We start from the raw sequence: 17,110 nt of genomic DNA, 5'->3' as shown, positions 1-17,110 counted from the left end.
GTCTAGCTGAGAGCTCCGGCCAGGGCGCGGCGGAGGGCAGCGCCGCCGGGCTCCATCCTCGGCCGGCAGGAGGCTCCGTGCCCGGGAGCAGGCGACAGCCCGGGGCCGCCGAGCCCAGCAGCCGTCCCCGCCGCCCCGCAGCCGGCGCGGACATGGGCGCGCGGAGCTGCGCGCCGGGCTGCGGGACCCGCAAAGTTTGCTAGCCCACTGGGCGCGGAGCCGAGGGCGCGCCCGGGCCCGGCGCCTCCGGGAGGGAACGAGCGTCCCCGGATTGGGCGCCAGGGCGGTGGAGCCGGGAGGGGCGGCTCGGCCCCGCCAGATGCCGCTTGCAAAGTTAGAGAGAAGAAAACTTCAGCTCCAGGGAGATTCGGCCCGCTATGCTAACCGCGCCCCCCGAAGCCCGCGCCCCTGAAAGAAGCCCCGCGCCCGAGTCTGCCGCCGCGCTCGCTTCCCGCCCGGCGCCGGGGGCCCGAAGCCTGGAACGGCGGTGACTGCGTCCGCCCGGAGAACCCAACCAGGGGGCGGGGAGCGGGCGGGGGGCGGGCAACGTGGCCACGGGAGGAAGTTTCCTGAAGTTGCCGGTTTATTCCAGAGCCCGGCCCGCGACTCAGCGGGATCGCGGAGGCCGCCCCGCCAGGGAGAAGTCAGAGTTGGGGTGCTAGGGGAGGGAGGAGCCCCGAATCCGAGAGCGGGCTTTTCCTCTTTCTCTTTGCTCGCCCCTCGCCTTCCGGGCGCGCCGCCGGGATCGGACTTGGACAGCTGACGAGAAGGAAGGGTTGGGGTCGCTAGCGTTGCCCCTCCCGAGCATTTACCGGCCGGAGCCGCGTGGACAGTCTCCCGGGACGAAGCCGCGGGGTCCCAAGACCACCACCCCGGATTATAAAACAGTGCGGAGGACCCCCCCCCAAGGCTGGTCACCATGTGGGGGCTGCTGATGTGGACTCTGCTGGCCCTGCACCGGATCCGTGCGACCAGAGCCCAAGGTACGGAGGGCCACCCCCACGTGGGGTTGGGGAGGGGGCTGAAGGAGGGGGGGCTCGCCGGCCTCACGGTGGCCTCCTGGACACCGGGCTTAGCCTGGGCAGAGCTCTCTCCAGGGAGTTTCAAGACCCTCTCCTCGAGTTTGGGGGGCTCTCTTTCGGGGGGTGGGTCCGTCTTTCTGAGACTTGTGGCTTCCTGAGGAGGGAAGGCGGGGGTCCGTGTTGGGAGGCGTCGTCCGGGGTGAGGTGAGGGGTAGCGACCCCCACCCGCCGTTCGGTGCCCGCCTCCCCGAGCTCCTCAGGCCGGGCTCCGGGTCCCCGCCCGGGGTCCGCGGGAAGGGCCAGGCCCTGCCGGGCAGACGCTGGTCGCCCCGGGCCGAGGGAGTGGGGCGGGAGGGCGGCGGGCAGGAGCCCGAGTCGGGCGCGGGGAGCCGGGTTGGTCGCCCCGGGAGGGCAGTTGCCGGGCCTGGCCACGTACGGGAGCCCGCGCCTGGCCGCCTGGCCGCGGCCGGGGCTGGGGGTGCTCGGTGGAGGGGGGGCCTCGAGCCCACGTCGCGCGTACAACCCCGGACCCGGCGCGGGTGGTGCGCGGGGAGGGTCTGAGGCGTCGCCCCTCTCGCCCCCAGACGCATGCAGCGTCCTGCCTTTGCCCCCCCCCCCCCCCCCGGCCGCTCCTGTCTCTGACCTGTAGCTGCCTGGAGCAGCCTTGCGGTGGAGAAGGGCTGCTTTAGGGGGTGGGAGCGTTAGGAGGGATGAGGAGGCGTGATCCGCGCTGCCCCCCTCCAGAGGGCGGATGCCCAGACATCCCCCCCACCCCAGTCCTCGGGCAGGTCCCAGCGGGGGAGGGCGGCTGCACCCGGCGCTTCCTTGCCTTTGGGGTTCGCAGATCCAGACAGTGGTGCGAGCGGTGTCCGAGCGGCGCCTGCTGGGGGCGGAGGGAGACGAAGGCTGGACCGAGCTTCAGGACTCGCGGGGCTTGGCCTCCCCCTTCCAGGCTCGGGAGCATGCCTGGACCCACGGCGGGGGCGGGGGGGGGGGCTCCGGAATGCGGAGGTTGCATCTCGAAGCCGCCCCACCCCAGCTCTGGGGTCTCCGAGCAGCTGGGGTGAAGGGACCCCACTGCGCTCAGCGTCAGGCAGTCCAGAGAGCCAAGATCAAAGGGATGAGAATAATCCAGCTCTCACTCACAGGGTTGAGGGGGGGATTTTACAAGGCGATTTACGTTAAAGCACTTAGAAATTTTGTAAGGGGTCCTGTAAATGTAAGGTAATAAAAGTTATTATTAGTTTTATGATCATCATAAAATATTCCAGCAGGCGTGGATCTTAGAGGTCGGCTTACTCTAGCAACCATTTAGCAGATAGGAAAACTGAGGTCCAGAGGCATTAAATGACTTGCCCAAGGCCGCTGGGTGATCTGGGGGTAGAGTCAGGGACCAGGTGAGTTCTGGGCCCTTGTCTCCCTTGGAACCAGGACCAGCCGCAGCCGCAGCTGGAGTGGGTTTACTAGGGGCGGGCCCTTCTTCTGAGGGTCCTGGGAGGACCTTGAGGCTGACAGAATAGGCACGGGGTGTAGCCTGCCCTGGGGCACCTCACAGATTTGCTTTGAGATGCCTGTGGGGCTACTAGCTGAAAGCCAGGAAGCAAGGAGGGCTCTGGGGGTATCAGCCCCTGTCTGGAGGCATCAGACTTAATTACTCTCTGGACTCTGGTGTGATTTCCCTGGGGGCAGGTGGCTCACTAGTTCTTGGCCGTGCAGGCCCAGGCCCATAATGAGTCCCCGGGGCACGGGAAGGTCCTTCTTTCTGGGTCATCAAGCCTCTTCCATGTCCCAGCCAACACTGTCCCATCCACCTGAGGCCAAGACCGACCAGTCCAGCTGAAGTTAAGGTCCGGCCACCTCCTGTCTCTGTCCTCTTGCTGGAGGGGCTCAACCTGTCATCATCGCTGAAGGTCTCTGATTGATTCCCTCCCTCTCTGGTTCTCTTATTTGCTGCCTTTCTTGAGTGAGGCTGCCCAGGTCCCCTGCTGCTCCATTTGTGTTCTCTGGCTCCGAGAGAGTGTTTTCCAGCGGCCATGGGTACTCTCCATTTGTCTCCTGGCGGCAAACCATGCAGGGGTTGGTGGGAACTTGGTCTCGCCCGGACATGGGGGCAGTGCTGGTTGTATGTAGGGGGGCCGGGGGATGGGGCAGGGACAGGCCACAGGGGGCTGGGGGGGGTCCTTTCCTGTGTGCTTTGGAGTTAAGAGGGTGGAGTTTCTCCTTAGCGGCTGAGTTTGAGGCCATGCCCTTCACCGTTTGGGGTAGTTCAAGCCACTGGCACTGTTTGTCCCTTCTGAGCCCATGAGCCCCGCTCTCCAGTCATGACACAGAGTGAGGGACCAGGCGGCGTTCCTCCCTGGCACAGACCTCACCTTGGCCACCGCTGGATTTTGTCTAGACTTTGGCGAGTGTTTTTAGCTCCTGGACCCGGGCAACATCACCTCCTTATACTGAAAGCCACCGTTGGACCATTTCCCCCGAAATTCACCCGCATTTCCTAAACTAAGTGCAGTGATGTTGTAGAAAAGGGCGATTCCAGGTATTTGGGGGAGTCCTCAGCAAGTGCCTGGCACTTAGAAAGTGTTTAATAAAGGGTAATCGTTTTTATGATGACGGTGATGACTGTTTTTACACCATAAGCCAGAGGACTGTGAGGAATAGCCCTGGCCACCCACCAAAAAGGCCTTGCATGCCTTTTCCTCATCCAAGACGCTTCCTTTACTTCCTCCTTCTTCCGAGGCTACATTGCTCTGTCTGCCATGGCCCTCCCGGGGTGTTGGGCTCCACTCCCAGGTACTCTGCCTGGAAATGTCTGGGTGAGCCTGGATGTCTGCAGTTTAGCCAGCTTCTCGAAAGATTTTTCAGGTGCCACGAAAATTAATTGCTGGTGGACATCCCGAGGAGGCCCAGGGGCTGGAAGGAGGGCAGTAGCAGCCCAGCCAGCTGGTCCAGAAGGTTCTTTAGAGAGAATGGTGCCTGGGGGGAGGGACAGAGGGAGTGTGAGCGGAGTAGAACAGGCAGCGTTGAGAAGCCCAGCTTTGGAGGCTCCTGCAGGCTCCGAAGGGAGAAAGTTTAGTGCTGGGAGCTAATCACAATAAAAGCCAAACAGCACGCGAGGGAGCGGGATGAAAGTTTAATTACATGGTGTGGCTAAGCTGTAATTATTAATTACTGACAGCAAAAAATAACTTATTGATCAGGGCCTCTTGCTAATTACCACAAGGCCGAGTGTCGTTCTTGCCTGGGGCTCAGCGGGTACGTGTCAAAGCCCCACACAAGAGGGGGCCAGGGGGTGTCCCTGCTCCCTTCCTGGCTCTTCGCCCTGCACCCCTCTCTCCCTCACCCTGTGCACCCCTTAGCTTCACCTGGGGAGTCTGGAACATTCTGGCTGTGGCCAGATGGGTGACACAGTTTGCTGTTTCTCCTGGCTACGGGATATGGCCCCTGCATGGGAAGAGCAAACTCGGGACCCCTACCCAGAGGCCCAGTCACGCTGGCAGCCTGACACCTGCCTCAGAAACCCTCCCTCTCATGCATTTGTTCGGCAAATAGTTATCGACCGCTCCCTCCCTTATGTCCTCTACTGGAAGGCCAGAGTAGGGGCCAGGAACCTTGTTCCATCAGGGAAGGGTGGCTGGGAAAGAGGCCAAGTCCTTTACAGCAGTTCTCTGTTTAAACAGTGCCTGAACGGCCGACTTTAAAATGGTGTGTTAAACTGCATATTGGTATGCGTTTGACTTTGTACCATAGGACGCAGTCGGGCTGTAAGTTAAACAGTAAGGGAATGAACTTGTTCTCTGTCCTGAGGACTAGAATGAATCAGTGCCTCGGGCCTGAAAGAAACACAGAAAGTCATCTAGTTTTGTCCTCTGCCCATAAGCCTGGGACAAGTGCCCATCCGGTGTCTGCTTGTATACCCTTGGTGATGGAGGACTCACTACCTTACAAAACAAGCTGGTTGTTAGACAGTCTCCCGGTGGCTGATTATCCTGGGATCTGGCTGCGGTTGAAGAAGTCCTCTGATTGGCTGGACCACCTCCTCCCCAATCCTTCTGCCTCCCTGCCCCTCGGGGAGTCAGGAGCCTGGGCTGGAATTGATGTTGGGTGTTATGGTGCTGCCTGCGGGATTTCCACCCCGGCTCCCCTTCGAGCACACTGCCACAGAGGGCCCTGGAGCTGCCTAAAACGGTGGGAATTAGTCATCATAATTTGGGGCCTTGGGATGCCAATAGCAACAAATGGGCCAGAGCGACTGCCGGCGGCAGCCCCACTGCCTGTAATGGAAAAGAAAACAAGCCGGTTGCTGAGGCATCTCGGTTGCTCCTTGTGGCCGCCCCCTCTGCTGTCCGCACGCTGGGCAGAAGGCAGGGCCAGTGTCCAGCAAGGGGCCATCCGGAGCTGCTCTAGGTCCTTGGCGGGGGGCGGGGAGGGGGGGCTGCACAGCTGGTCTCATCAGACTCCCCAGCCGGGTGTCTGGTCCAGAAAGCCCCTCTCTGAGCCCTGGGAGCCCTGCGGGGGCCCCTCTCCTGCAGGTATTGGCAGGGACCTGGTGGGGGGGGGGGGGGCGCTCCCGGCCCCTGCCTCCACCACCGAGGGACCCTGAGCTGAGACTCTTCTCAGCTGTGGAATGTGGAGATGGTTAAAAATCACTATATCTACCGTGTAGGGTGGTTTTTTGTGGGGGTTTTTTTTTTTGTTTTGGATGTTAAATGAGATGATCCTAATCACTTTAAACTCCTCTCAATAACTGTTAAGTGCTTATAATGCATTGGGCACAAGGCTGGGAGGATGTTCTAACCCACACCTCCTGGCTCCCCCCTCCTCTCCAACATCTCCACCCACTCTGTCCACTGCGCTGACCACCTCCCTGTTCCCAGAACTACCCAGTCGCTCTCTGGTCTCCCACCTGGCACCTGCCATCCCTGCGGCCGCGCCCACTCTTCCCAGATGTCTGCAAGGCCCACTCCTTGTTTCCTTCAGGACTTTCTCCTAATGTCCCTAATCCATTCCTAAGCCCGTGAAAACATGGCATCTCCAGGCACGAACCTCCCCCCGCCCCTGACTTTACCTTCTCTGTGGCACTCAGCTTCACCTGACATATATTGACTTGTTTATTTGTTTACTGTTGGTCTCTCTCATGGGGGCAGGGGCTTTATTCACTGCCATATCCCCAGTTGCTAGGGCTGCGCCTAGCATGGAGAAGGAGCTCGAGGAATGGGAGAGAGGGAATGAAGAATTAGTGAATGAACACTTAGCTAAGGAATAAAGCCCTTTGTCTTCCGGCCTCTCCCTCCTCCTCCAGCTTCCTCTCGGACCAGTTACCCACTCTCATGGCTCCTGTGTACATCAGATAAGCCCCGTGCCATGGGGCCCTCACTGCACTGAGCCAAGCACCCCAAGGATGGGAGCCCTGGCCTGCAGAGACTCCAGCCCAGGCTTACTTAGAATGGGTTCGTGTTGGTCTTGAGCCCGGAGCCCACCTGCTCAGACTCACCTTCACTCCCCTGCCTCTGGCCCTACAGGTGAAGCTGCTTCTGGCCATCTGGCCTCTGGCTAGGGTGACCCTTGGGTCCTTACTGAATCCCTTCTAGCTGCACTGAACCTTTATGAAATTGGGAGGACAGGTGGGGGGGTTTGGGGAGTAACGCCCACATGTGCATGGAGGCCTCACTTGATATGCGTAAGAGAGGGAGGAAGACTTCCACCAACAATTAAATGTTGTGGCCTCGATCACTTCCCCTTTCAGCCCATTGGCCAGAACCGAACACATGGTCCCACCCCGTGGCAAGGGGGCTGGGAGGCACGGGCTTCTGTGTGCTGGAAAAAAGACCGGCATCTCGAGGCACACCGGTGATGTCCAGCATTCCTTCCTAACCGCGATGACTCTGCAGTCTCTCCAGAAGGGCATTTCATACAGAGAATTACTTTACCCGGACGGGGCGATCCCTAAAGCATTCCCAAGTTAGCCCCAGCTCTGGGCTGCTACTTCCTTGCTTTCTGGGGCTTTTCCTTAAGCTGTCGAGTAGCATCCAGTATCTTGGTCGGTGCCTTGGAATTGGGGTGGCCTGGGTTCAAGCTCTGTCACTTTGTGCTGCCCTGGGCCACTTTGGGTTCAGTCACTAACATTCCCAGCGCCCCTCGTCCGTCATGCAGGGGAGGAGCCTGGCGGGGAGTGCAGGGAATGAGTAGGCAGAGAGCACCTGCATGGAGCCTGGCCTGTCGCAGGCACTCAACAAGCTAATGTGACCGGCTATGCCTCTGTGTTGGCCCCTCCGAATGGTCTCAGGATAGGATCTCTGGTTGCACGGAGTTTTCAGGTCCCCCCCCCCATCTTTATAATCCGCCCGAGTCTTCTTTTTCCACTTCTCTTTGTTTCTTCCCCAGTTTTGAATGATCTCGTCTTTTCTCCCCATCCTAGGGTCACCAGAGAGGAGGCACTCATATTTGGTGTGCAGTTCTGTGTGTCAGACTAGGTGCAGTGTAACCGTTCCCTGCCTCTGCCCTCCCTCGATTCCAACATTTGGGTAAACTGAGACTCACAGAGACTACCTGCCCAAGGCTTATAGCTGGCAAGTCAGGATTTGAACCTAGGGCTCTGTGACCCCAATGCCTGTCATCTTCCCACTCGCTCCGGCTGCTGTGGCTGCCGTGGCCTCCCTCACTGGTATCTTCCCTGAGAGAGATGACTATTTGCTGGATGTGATGCCCATTCTGTTGGGCTGCCGGAAGACCAGGGCGGCCCGGGGACGTGTGGTAGAGCTTGAAAATAGCCTCAGAAGTCCTCCTCCTCTTCCTCCTGATCTCCCTGGCTCTTGCCTCCACCCTGGCCGTGTCCTCATTGGGCCTCGAGTGGGCAGAATATGAGGGGTCAGGCTGGGAACCCGGTCCTTCTCTGGGCTTCTCTTCCTTCCCCCATCACCCCTGGCCCCTCCCCGGGGAGCGGGGCAGCCCTAAGGAGCCTGAAACGTGGATGACTCTCTGGGTTCAAATCCTACTTGTCATTTACTGTCCGGGTGACCTTGGGTGAGTTAGTTACATAGCCTGTCTGTGCCTCACTTTCTTCATCTGCAGAGTGGGGAGAATAGGAATCCTTACCCCGTGGGGTCGTGATGGACTTCAGTAAGATCTGCTACATGCTCAGGATTCAGTGTATAGTGAACACTGAGGAAGTGCTTGTCATTGTCATTATTATCACCATCTCGGCCTTGGGGATGCAGAGTCAGCTTTGGGCCTGCCGTTTGACACGAGCCCTGCCCCCAAATGCCTCTGCTGTCTTTAGCTCTCACAGACCTGCCGGGGGCGTCAGAACGAATGCTTTTAGGGGTTTATTTATTCGGTTAAGGTGTTTTGTGGCTTCAACTTAAAATGCAAGCACGCCACAGAGAACCCACATGTTAGCTGTTCTTAGCTGTTCAGGCCTTAAGGTGGATGTTTGTATTGGCTCCTTTCATAAAACCTCAAACACCTGTGTGTAGCTTTCACAGACAACTGATTTTGCGTCTCTTCCCAATCTTCGAAGGGGTTTGGTCACGTTATTAATGTTCATGTTGAAGTTCAGAAACGTTCACTTGCCAAGGTCACTGGATGTGTAAGAAAGTGGCAATGAAGGTGGGTCAGCTGCTTCCCAGGCTGCTGCCTTTGGTCTGGTCCAGAGCAACTCACCAGCTACTTGGTTGGACTGGGCCCCAGCTTGGGGCAGCGACAAAAGGGGTAGGGCACAGGGCACAGCCTGCAGCGGCCTCTCCTCTCTGTGAAGGAAGTCAGACCCCTCCTGGATACCCCATCTGCTGCAACACAGGGTCTTCGTGATAGGGTGTAAATGCTGAGACCTGTCAGGTCAGCCCCTGCGGGTAGGCCCTTGCTTCCGTGGCTTTGCCGCTGCTGTGGTTTTTGCGCCAAGCCCCCCGCAGTCTGGCCCTACACACGGCCCCAATCTCCCCTCCCCCACCCCCTCCCCCACCACCCTCCACACGCTCAGCTGCCCTCACCACCCCGAACCCCTCAGCACCCTGCCCCTCTCTCCCCTGCTCTGAAACCCTTGTTCTCCCCCCAAGGTCTGACGGCTAGAACACATCCTCCCAAGTACTTCTGAGCTCTCAGGATGCCGACAGTCTAGATGTCTCATTTGGTACTTTGGCCTTGTTGGGTCTGAATTCTCTTTCCATGTGTGTATGTGACTGATTTCTTTAATTATAAACTCCTTGAATTTAGATAATAACCTTCATCAGCAAGGGTAGAGGCGTTGGACATAAATTATTGTTCCCAATTAATGAACTTAACCCTTTGAAGAAGGGCGCAGGGGGTAATCGTAGCATCAGGGGAAAAGCGTGATGCCGCGCGGGCCTCGGAAACTGAGACCGATTCTCACTGGGTCCCTTTGGACCTCCGTGTCCTCACTGGGAAACGGGGTGCCATAAACACAGGGTGTCCCAGCTGTAGAGCGATGGACTTCAGTGGTGAAGGAGACGATGGACACGGACACTGGGGGAGCTGGCCACGAGCCTGACGCGCCCACTCGCTGCGTGACCTTTTTCTCCTTTATATGTTCCTTTATAAATATATGAAAATTTGCATGCCATTCCATAGTCTGTCTGAATTCTATTTTAACACGCAAAGGGTATTTTAAAGCCAGATGCTGCTGCTGGGAGAGGTGGTATATCTGCCCCATGGCTTCCTGGACCCCCTGGGATCTATGTCAAAACTTGGTTTTGAAAAACTTGAATGAGATGTTCTCTTGGGTCACATCATCTGTTAGATTCCAAGATGCTTTACATATTTCAACCGTTTGTGTTTAAACTTTTCTGTAATGTTTTCTAGACATACATACCTCCTAAAGCAGTTGTGCCCCAAACATGATTGAACCTGGGCCACGATAACCACCCGCCGTGAGTGGTCTGTGGCTGCACCTTCAAGGGTATGGGTGGGAGTGTAAGGCCATCAGCCCCTCCCTCGGTGACCCTGTTGCTTGGGTGGTCGGTGTTTGCGGGGGCCTGTCTCCTGGCCTCTCCCTGGACCGTCGCGCCACCGCTTCCCCTTTTCATTGCCAGTCACCCAGCCCATCAGTCGCATTGTGGGGCAGGGCACTGACTAAATGTTCCCCTCTGTTTCGGTCACTCCCTTGAGATCGCTCTTGGGGCTCTTGGGCTTCTGGAAGCTGAAAGCATCCATGCACTCCGAGGCTCCGTTGGGCGGCCCGCCGTCCCCATCGCCATTCACATGTCCCGCTGCCCTGGCTCAGGCACTTGACACCTAGAGTGGGGGAAGCGTTACTGCCCTGAGACCGTGCCCAGCACTCAGGCCTCCTTGCTCAGTCAACCTCGAAGTCTCCTCCCCACGGGCAGCATGCTTTTGGCTTCACACAGCTCTGGCTGGCTCAGCCCAGTGGCCCTTGACCTTCCCACTCGGAGCCCCTTCTCCTTGGCCTGGCAGAGCCAGTGGAGGCAGGGGGCGGGTTGGGGGCAGGCTGTTGTGAGGCCTGGAGCTGCCAGGGAGGGTCGAGGGGAGTTCCTCATTAGCTCTGCCCCAAGCTCATTACAGGGCTGAGCATCACTGGGTGAAAAATGGTTGTCATCAGGGCAGTAATAAATACACTGCTGTCAGTGATGATCTGATTGCACTAATGAACAGACATCAGCCAGGACGAGGAGAGGGGAGATGCTTCTGGCTGTGACTCTGGGTGGCTGGAGAGCTCTGCCCACTGCTTGCTGTCCCTGGCCGCAGGAAGGCAGAGCCGGGGCATGAGTGGGAAGAAGAAAGGTGTTGGCATTTAACCCCTTTCCCCGAAGGCTTTGGTGGGTGATGAATCTAGAAGGTGCTAGAAGCCTCCAGGCAAAAGGACCATTGTTCGGCCCCAGGGAGTGAGGTGGGTGTGATAAGGGCCCCGGCCTCAGCCTGGGCCTGGGGAAGAGGCAAGCAGGGCCAGTCGGGTGGACCTCTGTGCTTTTGATGGCTCAGCCTCCCTTGGAGCCCTGGTTGAGAGCACCCTCAGGAAGGCGTGGGGAGAAACACAAGGCCCATTGTCAGGGCGCCTCGCCTGCCACCTCGCCTGGAATGTTAGGACTTATTGTCTGTCCAGGAACTTGGAATGTCCAGCCCCAGGGTGCAGGGAGCAGGCCCCCAACTCCAGCTACCCTAGCACATCTGCTGGGGAAGAGCTCAGGGAGGCCCGGCTCCTTTGAACCCAGGCTCAGTGTCAGAGCTGAAGCAAAGACATGCCTCTGAGATATCGACACACACATGGGGGAAGGCGGTGGCCCCGTTTAGGCCCGGGCCTTGGGGCACCTGAGGATTGAGGGAAGGCCAAATGCATGAGGGGCACGCTTACGGTTGGGGCCCCAGGAGCACCTTCTTGGAGCTCAGGTGTAGCCTGCCTCGCGATGGAGGTGAGAGGGTGGTCCAGAGCAGTGGGGCTCACACCGGAGCCTGCATTCAGTCCCCTGGAGGGCTTGCCAGAATGCAGATTCCCAGGCTGCACCCCAGAGCTTCTGATGGGGCAGGTCTGAGGTGGGGCCAGGAGTCCAGGGGCCATCCTTTGAGGAGGTCTAGCCTAGAGGTTGGAGGAGAAGTCGGGGTGCTTTGGTGGTGGCTGTGCTGAGGCTCTGGTAGGCTCTGCCTGCTGCTAGAGAACCGTGGTCGGCCTCACACATGAGAGGGGCGCCACCACCGCTCCTTTCTTTCTTCCTTCCTCACCACCAGAAGCTGCTCTCAACGTCCTTCCTTAAAAGAAAACAGCAGCAAAAAGCCAGCCCAGGGGCCTCCTTCCTGGGAGAGGAAGGGCGGGCAGTGAAGTTATCAGTGGCTGAAGCAGCTTTTTCTGGAAGCTCCAAAGTAACCCTACTATGTGGGTAACAGAAGCCTCGAGCCTCAGTTTGCTCATCGAGCATTTTCTAAGAACCTACTGTGCGCCAGGCTCAGTGCCTGGGATCCAGCGAAGGCCACGGCAGATCCCTGTTCTCAGACTGTTCACGGTCAAGGGAGACATCAAGCCTGGGGCTGCTATTATAGGACAGTGTGGAAGGCGCTAAGTGCAGGTGCGACCAGGTGATCTGGTCACCCAGCGGGGTGACCCGAGAATGCTGCCCCAGAGCAGGTGACCTTGAAGCCTAGGTCTTGCAGGGCGGGAGGAGCCCCCGTCTTCCTTGGGGGGACCCCAGGGGCTTTGTTTTGTTTTGACATCATAAGCTGCACATACATAAAAAGTATATAACTAGATCATTTTGACACACGTATGACTTTGTAAAGTCACCACCAAATCAAGGTGATGCATCATCACCAAAGTTTCCTTGTGCTCTTAGCAACCGGTCTATGCCCGGTAGAGATCTTTTCTTCCCCCAAAATGTGTATCTAATTGTTCGAGGGTCATTTTTTGAGAACATTCCATTCAGCACTGAGTTCTCTCTGCACCTTTGTTGGAAATCAGTCGCCCATAGACCTGCGAATCTATTTCTGGACAGTGTATTCTGGTTTATTTCTCTGTTTGTCTTTGTACCGATAGTACAGTATCGTGCTTACTCTTGCTTTAGGATTAAGTCTTGAAACCTGGAAGTGTCCATTCTCTGACTTTGTTCTTTCTCAGAATTGTTTTGGTTATTCTAGATCCTGGACGGTTCCATATGAATTTTTGAATCAGCTTATCTGTCTTTAGAATCAGTTTGTATTTCCCTATGCTTTTTAGAATCAGATTTTTTTTTTCCCCCAAAAAGCCCACTGGGATTTCTGATTGGGATCGCATTGATGAAATAGATCAGCATGAAGAGTGTTGACTCCCAGACCATGTCGAGTCTCCTGGCCTGTGAACATTGGATTTTCACTCTGTTCTGTAGCTCTTTGGTGTCTCTCAGCAGCGTTTTGTGGATTTCAGAGTACAGGTTTTGTACATTGTTCGTCAGATTTCTCCTTAAGTATTTCCTGGTTTTGATGTGACTGTAAATGTTATTTTTTATTTCAACTCACAGTTGTCTCCAGGATAGAGAAAGGCAGTTGATTTGGACGTGTTGATCTCGCACTCTGTGACTTGGTCCGACTGAAGGATTAGTTCTAGTAACTTTTTTGTAGACTCCATTGGATTTTCTACATAGATGACTGGGTTTTCTCTGAATGCAGACAGTGTAACTTCTTGTCCAGCCTGGATTCCTTTTTTTCTCTTCTTCTTCTTCTTGACCTGGTGCACTGACTAGAGCCTCCATTTTCATCCTTTTCTGTTGCTAAGCCGGCTCACAGGTCGCAGGTGCAACCTTAGTGGTGGCTGACTGCTGAGGTCGAGCTGTGCTCGGCCACGTTTCTCCAGTGGCCTCCTCACATGTGGCCCCAGCCCTGAGGGTGCTTCCACTCAAGGACACACGCACTCTTTGGCATCATCCATCTTGTGGAAGCTGTGGAAGCTCCAGCAGGGGGGCAGCAGACAAAAGCACGGTGACTCTCCCACCCGTCCACATCGGGGATGAGCGCATGCATTTGGGGTGTGTGGTCTTCCTCCCCATACGCCTCCTCAGCCCTTGGTCCCCAACCGTAGGGGAACTCAGTGAACCACTAAGGTCAGGTTATAAAGGGCTCCTCATTTTTTGTAGAGGAGGACATGGGGCCAAGAGAGCCAAGTGAGGTGTCCCAAGCCACAGAGCTTGGGAGCTCAGGATTTCACGCCCCCTTCGCAGGCTCCATCCTGCTGCATTTGGTGGCCCTTTGGTTTTCACCTGAGCTAAGAGCAAGCCAACGGCAGGGCTGTGATTCCTCCAACCCTGCTTTCTCAGCTCCATTGGAGCCATGGGGATGGGCACATCAGCTGGATTGGCGGCTGAGAGGACGGCTGTGCCGTGAGCCAGAGGAATAGCAGCAGCTGGGGTGCTGGGAGTCAGCCATGGAGCAGCCAGGGCCTTTGCTGGGGAAGGGAGGGTGGACCACGAGTCAGCCCCTGGGCTGTGGGTTTGGAAGAGGGGCCACCTGCTCACCTTTCCTCTATGTGCCCCAGGGTCGCTCCAGAGTGTGGGTGTTGGAATAGCACTTTGCAGGGTTGGGACTCCGGGAGGCAGTCCAGATGGCCACCGCCAGGCCCCTCCCTCTCCTTTCCTTACAGGGGCAGCCGATTGCTGGTTTAGGCACGAAGCTCCCGGGCCCACCCCCAAGAGGTTCGACTTAGGCTCCCCTCTGCTGCCCCAGCTTCTAGCCCTAGACACTTGAGGTCATGGAGTGTGGCGGGGGGAGCCTGCCCCCTAACTCTGGACAGTTAGCTTTTGTGTAATAAGAAAGCTCGGTCCCAGGGACCGAGCCTTTTTCTGGAGCCAGACGTCCTTCTAAACGCTTTACATGGATTATCTGGCCCTCTCAACAACCCTGTGAGGAAGTACACTTTCCCCCTCGTATGGAGTAGGAAACAAGCCCAGAGAGTACAAGCAACTTGCCCGGAATTGTATAGCTTATCAGTGGTGGACTCAGGAACAGGCCTAGACCCAGAGCCTGCGTTCTCAACCACCGCGCCATGCTGGGAGGCCGAGGTCCTGTCCGAGAGCCTTCTCTCTGTCTCCTGCTTGCCCTCTAACTGCGGAGGAACAGAACAGCCTGGCCCCCTTTCCACGGCGGGCCCCTAATTTGGCCTAGCTTGGGCCCCTTTCGGCTAAATGAATTTGGCCAAATTACTTCACTTTTCTGAGCCTCGTTTTCCTCTTCTGTTAACTGTGGCCTTAATTCAAACAAAACTCCCTCACACTCACGGGGCTGTTGGGAGGATCTTCTGAGATAGTTCGTGGGAGCAGACCTAACACAGAGCCCAGCGGTTGGAGGATTACCGTGTGAGTCACAGGGGCTCCTGCAGGGTCCCTGTCTCCCCCTCCCCACCCTGGCCACCGCTGGCATGTGCCTGCCCCATGGACCAAAGACTATGCCAGCCTGTCACAGCTCTGCCCATGACTTTGCATTCACCCCCCTGCAGCATCCTCCCCGGGGAACCCGGGTGCTTGCCCCATCCAGCAGCTGGAGATCTCCATGCCTTTTCCCACGGAACAGAGTGCTCGAGGGCACCCCAGAACTCCACTCACATGGAGGGAGGTGTGGCGAGAAGAGATGCAGTCCTTCCTATGTGTACGCTCGTTGTCCCATGTTTGATTGACCTTAAGACATCAATTACGAGACGCATCATTTTTTTATGCGCTATTAAGAAAGAAAAAATACTGCCATTTAATCTGCAATAAAATACATTCTGACTCCAGAGATGTAAAAATGCATTTGGAATCCAGAGAGTGGCTAATAGCACCGTTTATATAGTGCTCAGCCCTTGCCAGGCCCCGTTCGGAGGGTCCTGTGTTTATGAACGCATTTGTTTAACCCCCACGAGTTTGGATTCGACCGTCCCCTCTGCCACAAAACAGGCTGGTGGAGTTGATTCAGAAAACGCCCAGTGTCACAGACATTCCCTGGACATCCCCAGTCCCTGGCCAGTGCTGACTCTTGTCGGTTGGGCCCAGGAATGGCAAGACAGAGAAAGGCTGAGGGGTTAAGGGTCCTCCCTGAGCACTGCCCTTCTGTCCCCAGTCCCGGGACCACTGCAGAGCGGCCTCTGGGGCTCAGGCTTAGACCCCTGGGTGTGCCCCCGGCGCCCCCCAGCACTCTCCCCTCCCCCATCCCTGTCTTCCTGGAATGTGCCGGGCCTAAGGAAGCCTCTCTGCCTCTCCTGCGCCCACATTCCTTCCTCAGCTATGCCTGATGCCAACACCTGTCTCCGGGGGGACAGTGGCCCCAGAGGAATGAATGTCTGGCATTGGTTCCTCACCAGGCCTCCCCTCTGAGCTGGGACTTCCGGGCCAGGCCAGAGCTTCTGAATCAACTCTGCTTGGCTCTTCTCTTCTTTGGCCAACCCTGAAAAGCCAAGCCAAGGGCTTGCCTCTAATTACTTGGAGACCCTGCGACAGGCTGGCATAGCAGAGCACCCTGCATCCGCCCAGCCCTCAGGGTTTGGGCGCTGTTGGTGGTGGTTGCCTTGGAGAGGCCAAGGCCCTAAAGACAGCTGGCCTCTCTCCTCCCTCTCCTCGCGTCCCCAGTGCCGGCCAACCCGTTCGTCTGTCACCACAGACAGGGAGGACATGGAAGCTATTCTAGGCCCCTGTCAGGCACCGTTCTGGGCTGTTACTTTCTTGGCCCTCAGAAAGTCCTGCCTCTCCGGAAGTCTCTGTGTGCCCCAGGCCTTCAGGCCCCGGCCTGCCCTGCCACACGGGGCTCCCTCTCGCTCCGTCTCACTCCACACTGCCCAGTTACCACACCGTAGAGCAGCTCGGAAATCGGGCCCAGCCCGGGCACGATCTCTAACCCACTGGCGGGATGGGTGACATAATTTGTGGGGCCCAGTGAAAAATGAGAATGGGGGTCACTTGTTAACACGTTAAAAATTCCAAGATGGGGACAGCAGAGTGTCAAACCAGGGACAGGGGGAGGGGAGGTGGTATAGACCCTCTAAGCATGAGTCACTCACCCAGGAGGCCGGCCCTGCCCACTGGTGAGACCCCTCCTTCTCCTGGCCTCGGTTTCCCGGTCTGTAACAGCAAAGTCCAGCCACCTAGGATCCTCTTTCCCTCCTGCTGTCTTCCCTGGGCCCCCACTACCTCTCCTTGGGCCAAAAAGGCCAGGGCTCCCTTGTCCTCAGGCCTTGGGGGTAAGACAGGGTGAGGCAGAATGGTGAGCAAGCACAGAAAGTTCCTCTGTGAAGTTTGCCAACTTTGTCTGGGAGATTGTCTCCATCGTCGTGGGCAGGCAGGGCAGAGAGAAGGGAGGGGAGGGCTCTGGAACTCAGCCCGGTGTCTCGGGGGCCTGCTTGTCTGGTCCTGCCTGGTATGTACCGTTCTTGCTGCTTCTATCTCCTCATCCCAGAGAAGTCATGCACAAAATCCCACGGTCTTCAGAGCCGGAGCACATGTTGGCTGGAATCCTGGCCCTGCTGCTTGTGAGCCGTAGGACCTCAGTAAGCTACCAAAGCTCTCCCAGCCTCAGTTCCCCCATCTGTAAAATGGGGCAGCCGTACGTATTGCCCAAAAGGTGTCAATCCCCCAAGTCCACTTTCCTCCTTCCCTGTCGACTCTCTGAGGGAGATCAGGAAAATCCTTCTGCAG

General features: G+C 57.2%; 1 protein-coding gene across 1 annotated transcript in view; it reads left to right on the top strand.

Moving 5' to 3' along the window:
• Nucleotides 1-352: 352 nt before the first annotated feature.
• The window catches only part of SDK2 (sidekick cell adhesion molecule 2), a 252,647-nt gene continuing 235,889 nt past the window's right edge, over nucleotides 353-17,110 (top strand). Inside the window, exon 1 of the mRNA XM_027568023.2 lies at nucleotides 353-983. Coding sequence (XP_027423824.2) covers nucleotides 920-983 — 64 coding nt within the window. The 5' untranslated portion in view covers nucleotides 353-919. The remainder of the gene's footprint in view (nucleotides 984-17,110) is intronic.

The sequence above is a fragment of the Zalophus californianus genome, chromosome 16 (genome assembly GCF_009762305.2).
Source record: "Zalophus californianus isolate mZalCal1 chromosome 16, mZalCal1.pri.v2, whole genome shotgun sequence".
In the NCBI taxonomy this organism is placed as follows: domain Eukaryota; kingdom Metazoa; phylum Chordata; class Mammalia; order Carnivora; family Otariidae; genus Zalophus; species Zalophus californianus.
The sequence above is the reverse complement of the archived record's forward strand: the minus strand, read 5'-3'. Positions and strand labels throughout refer to the sequence as shown.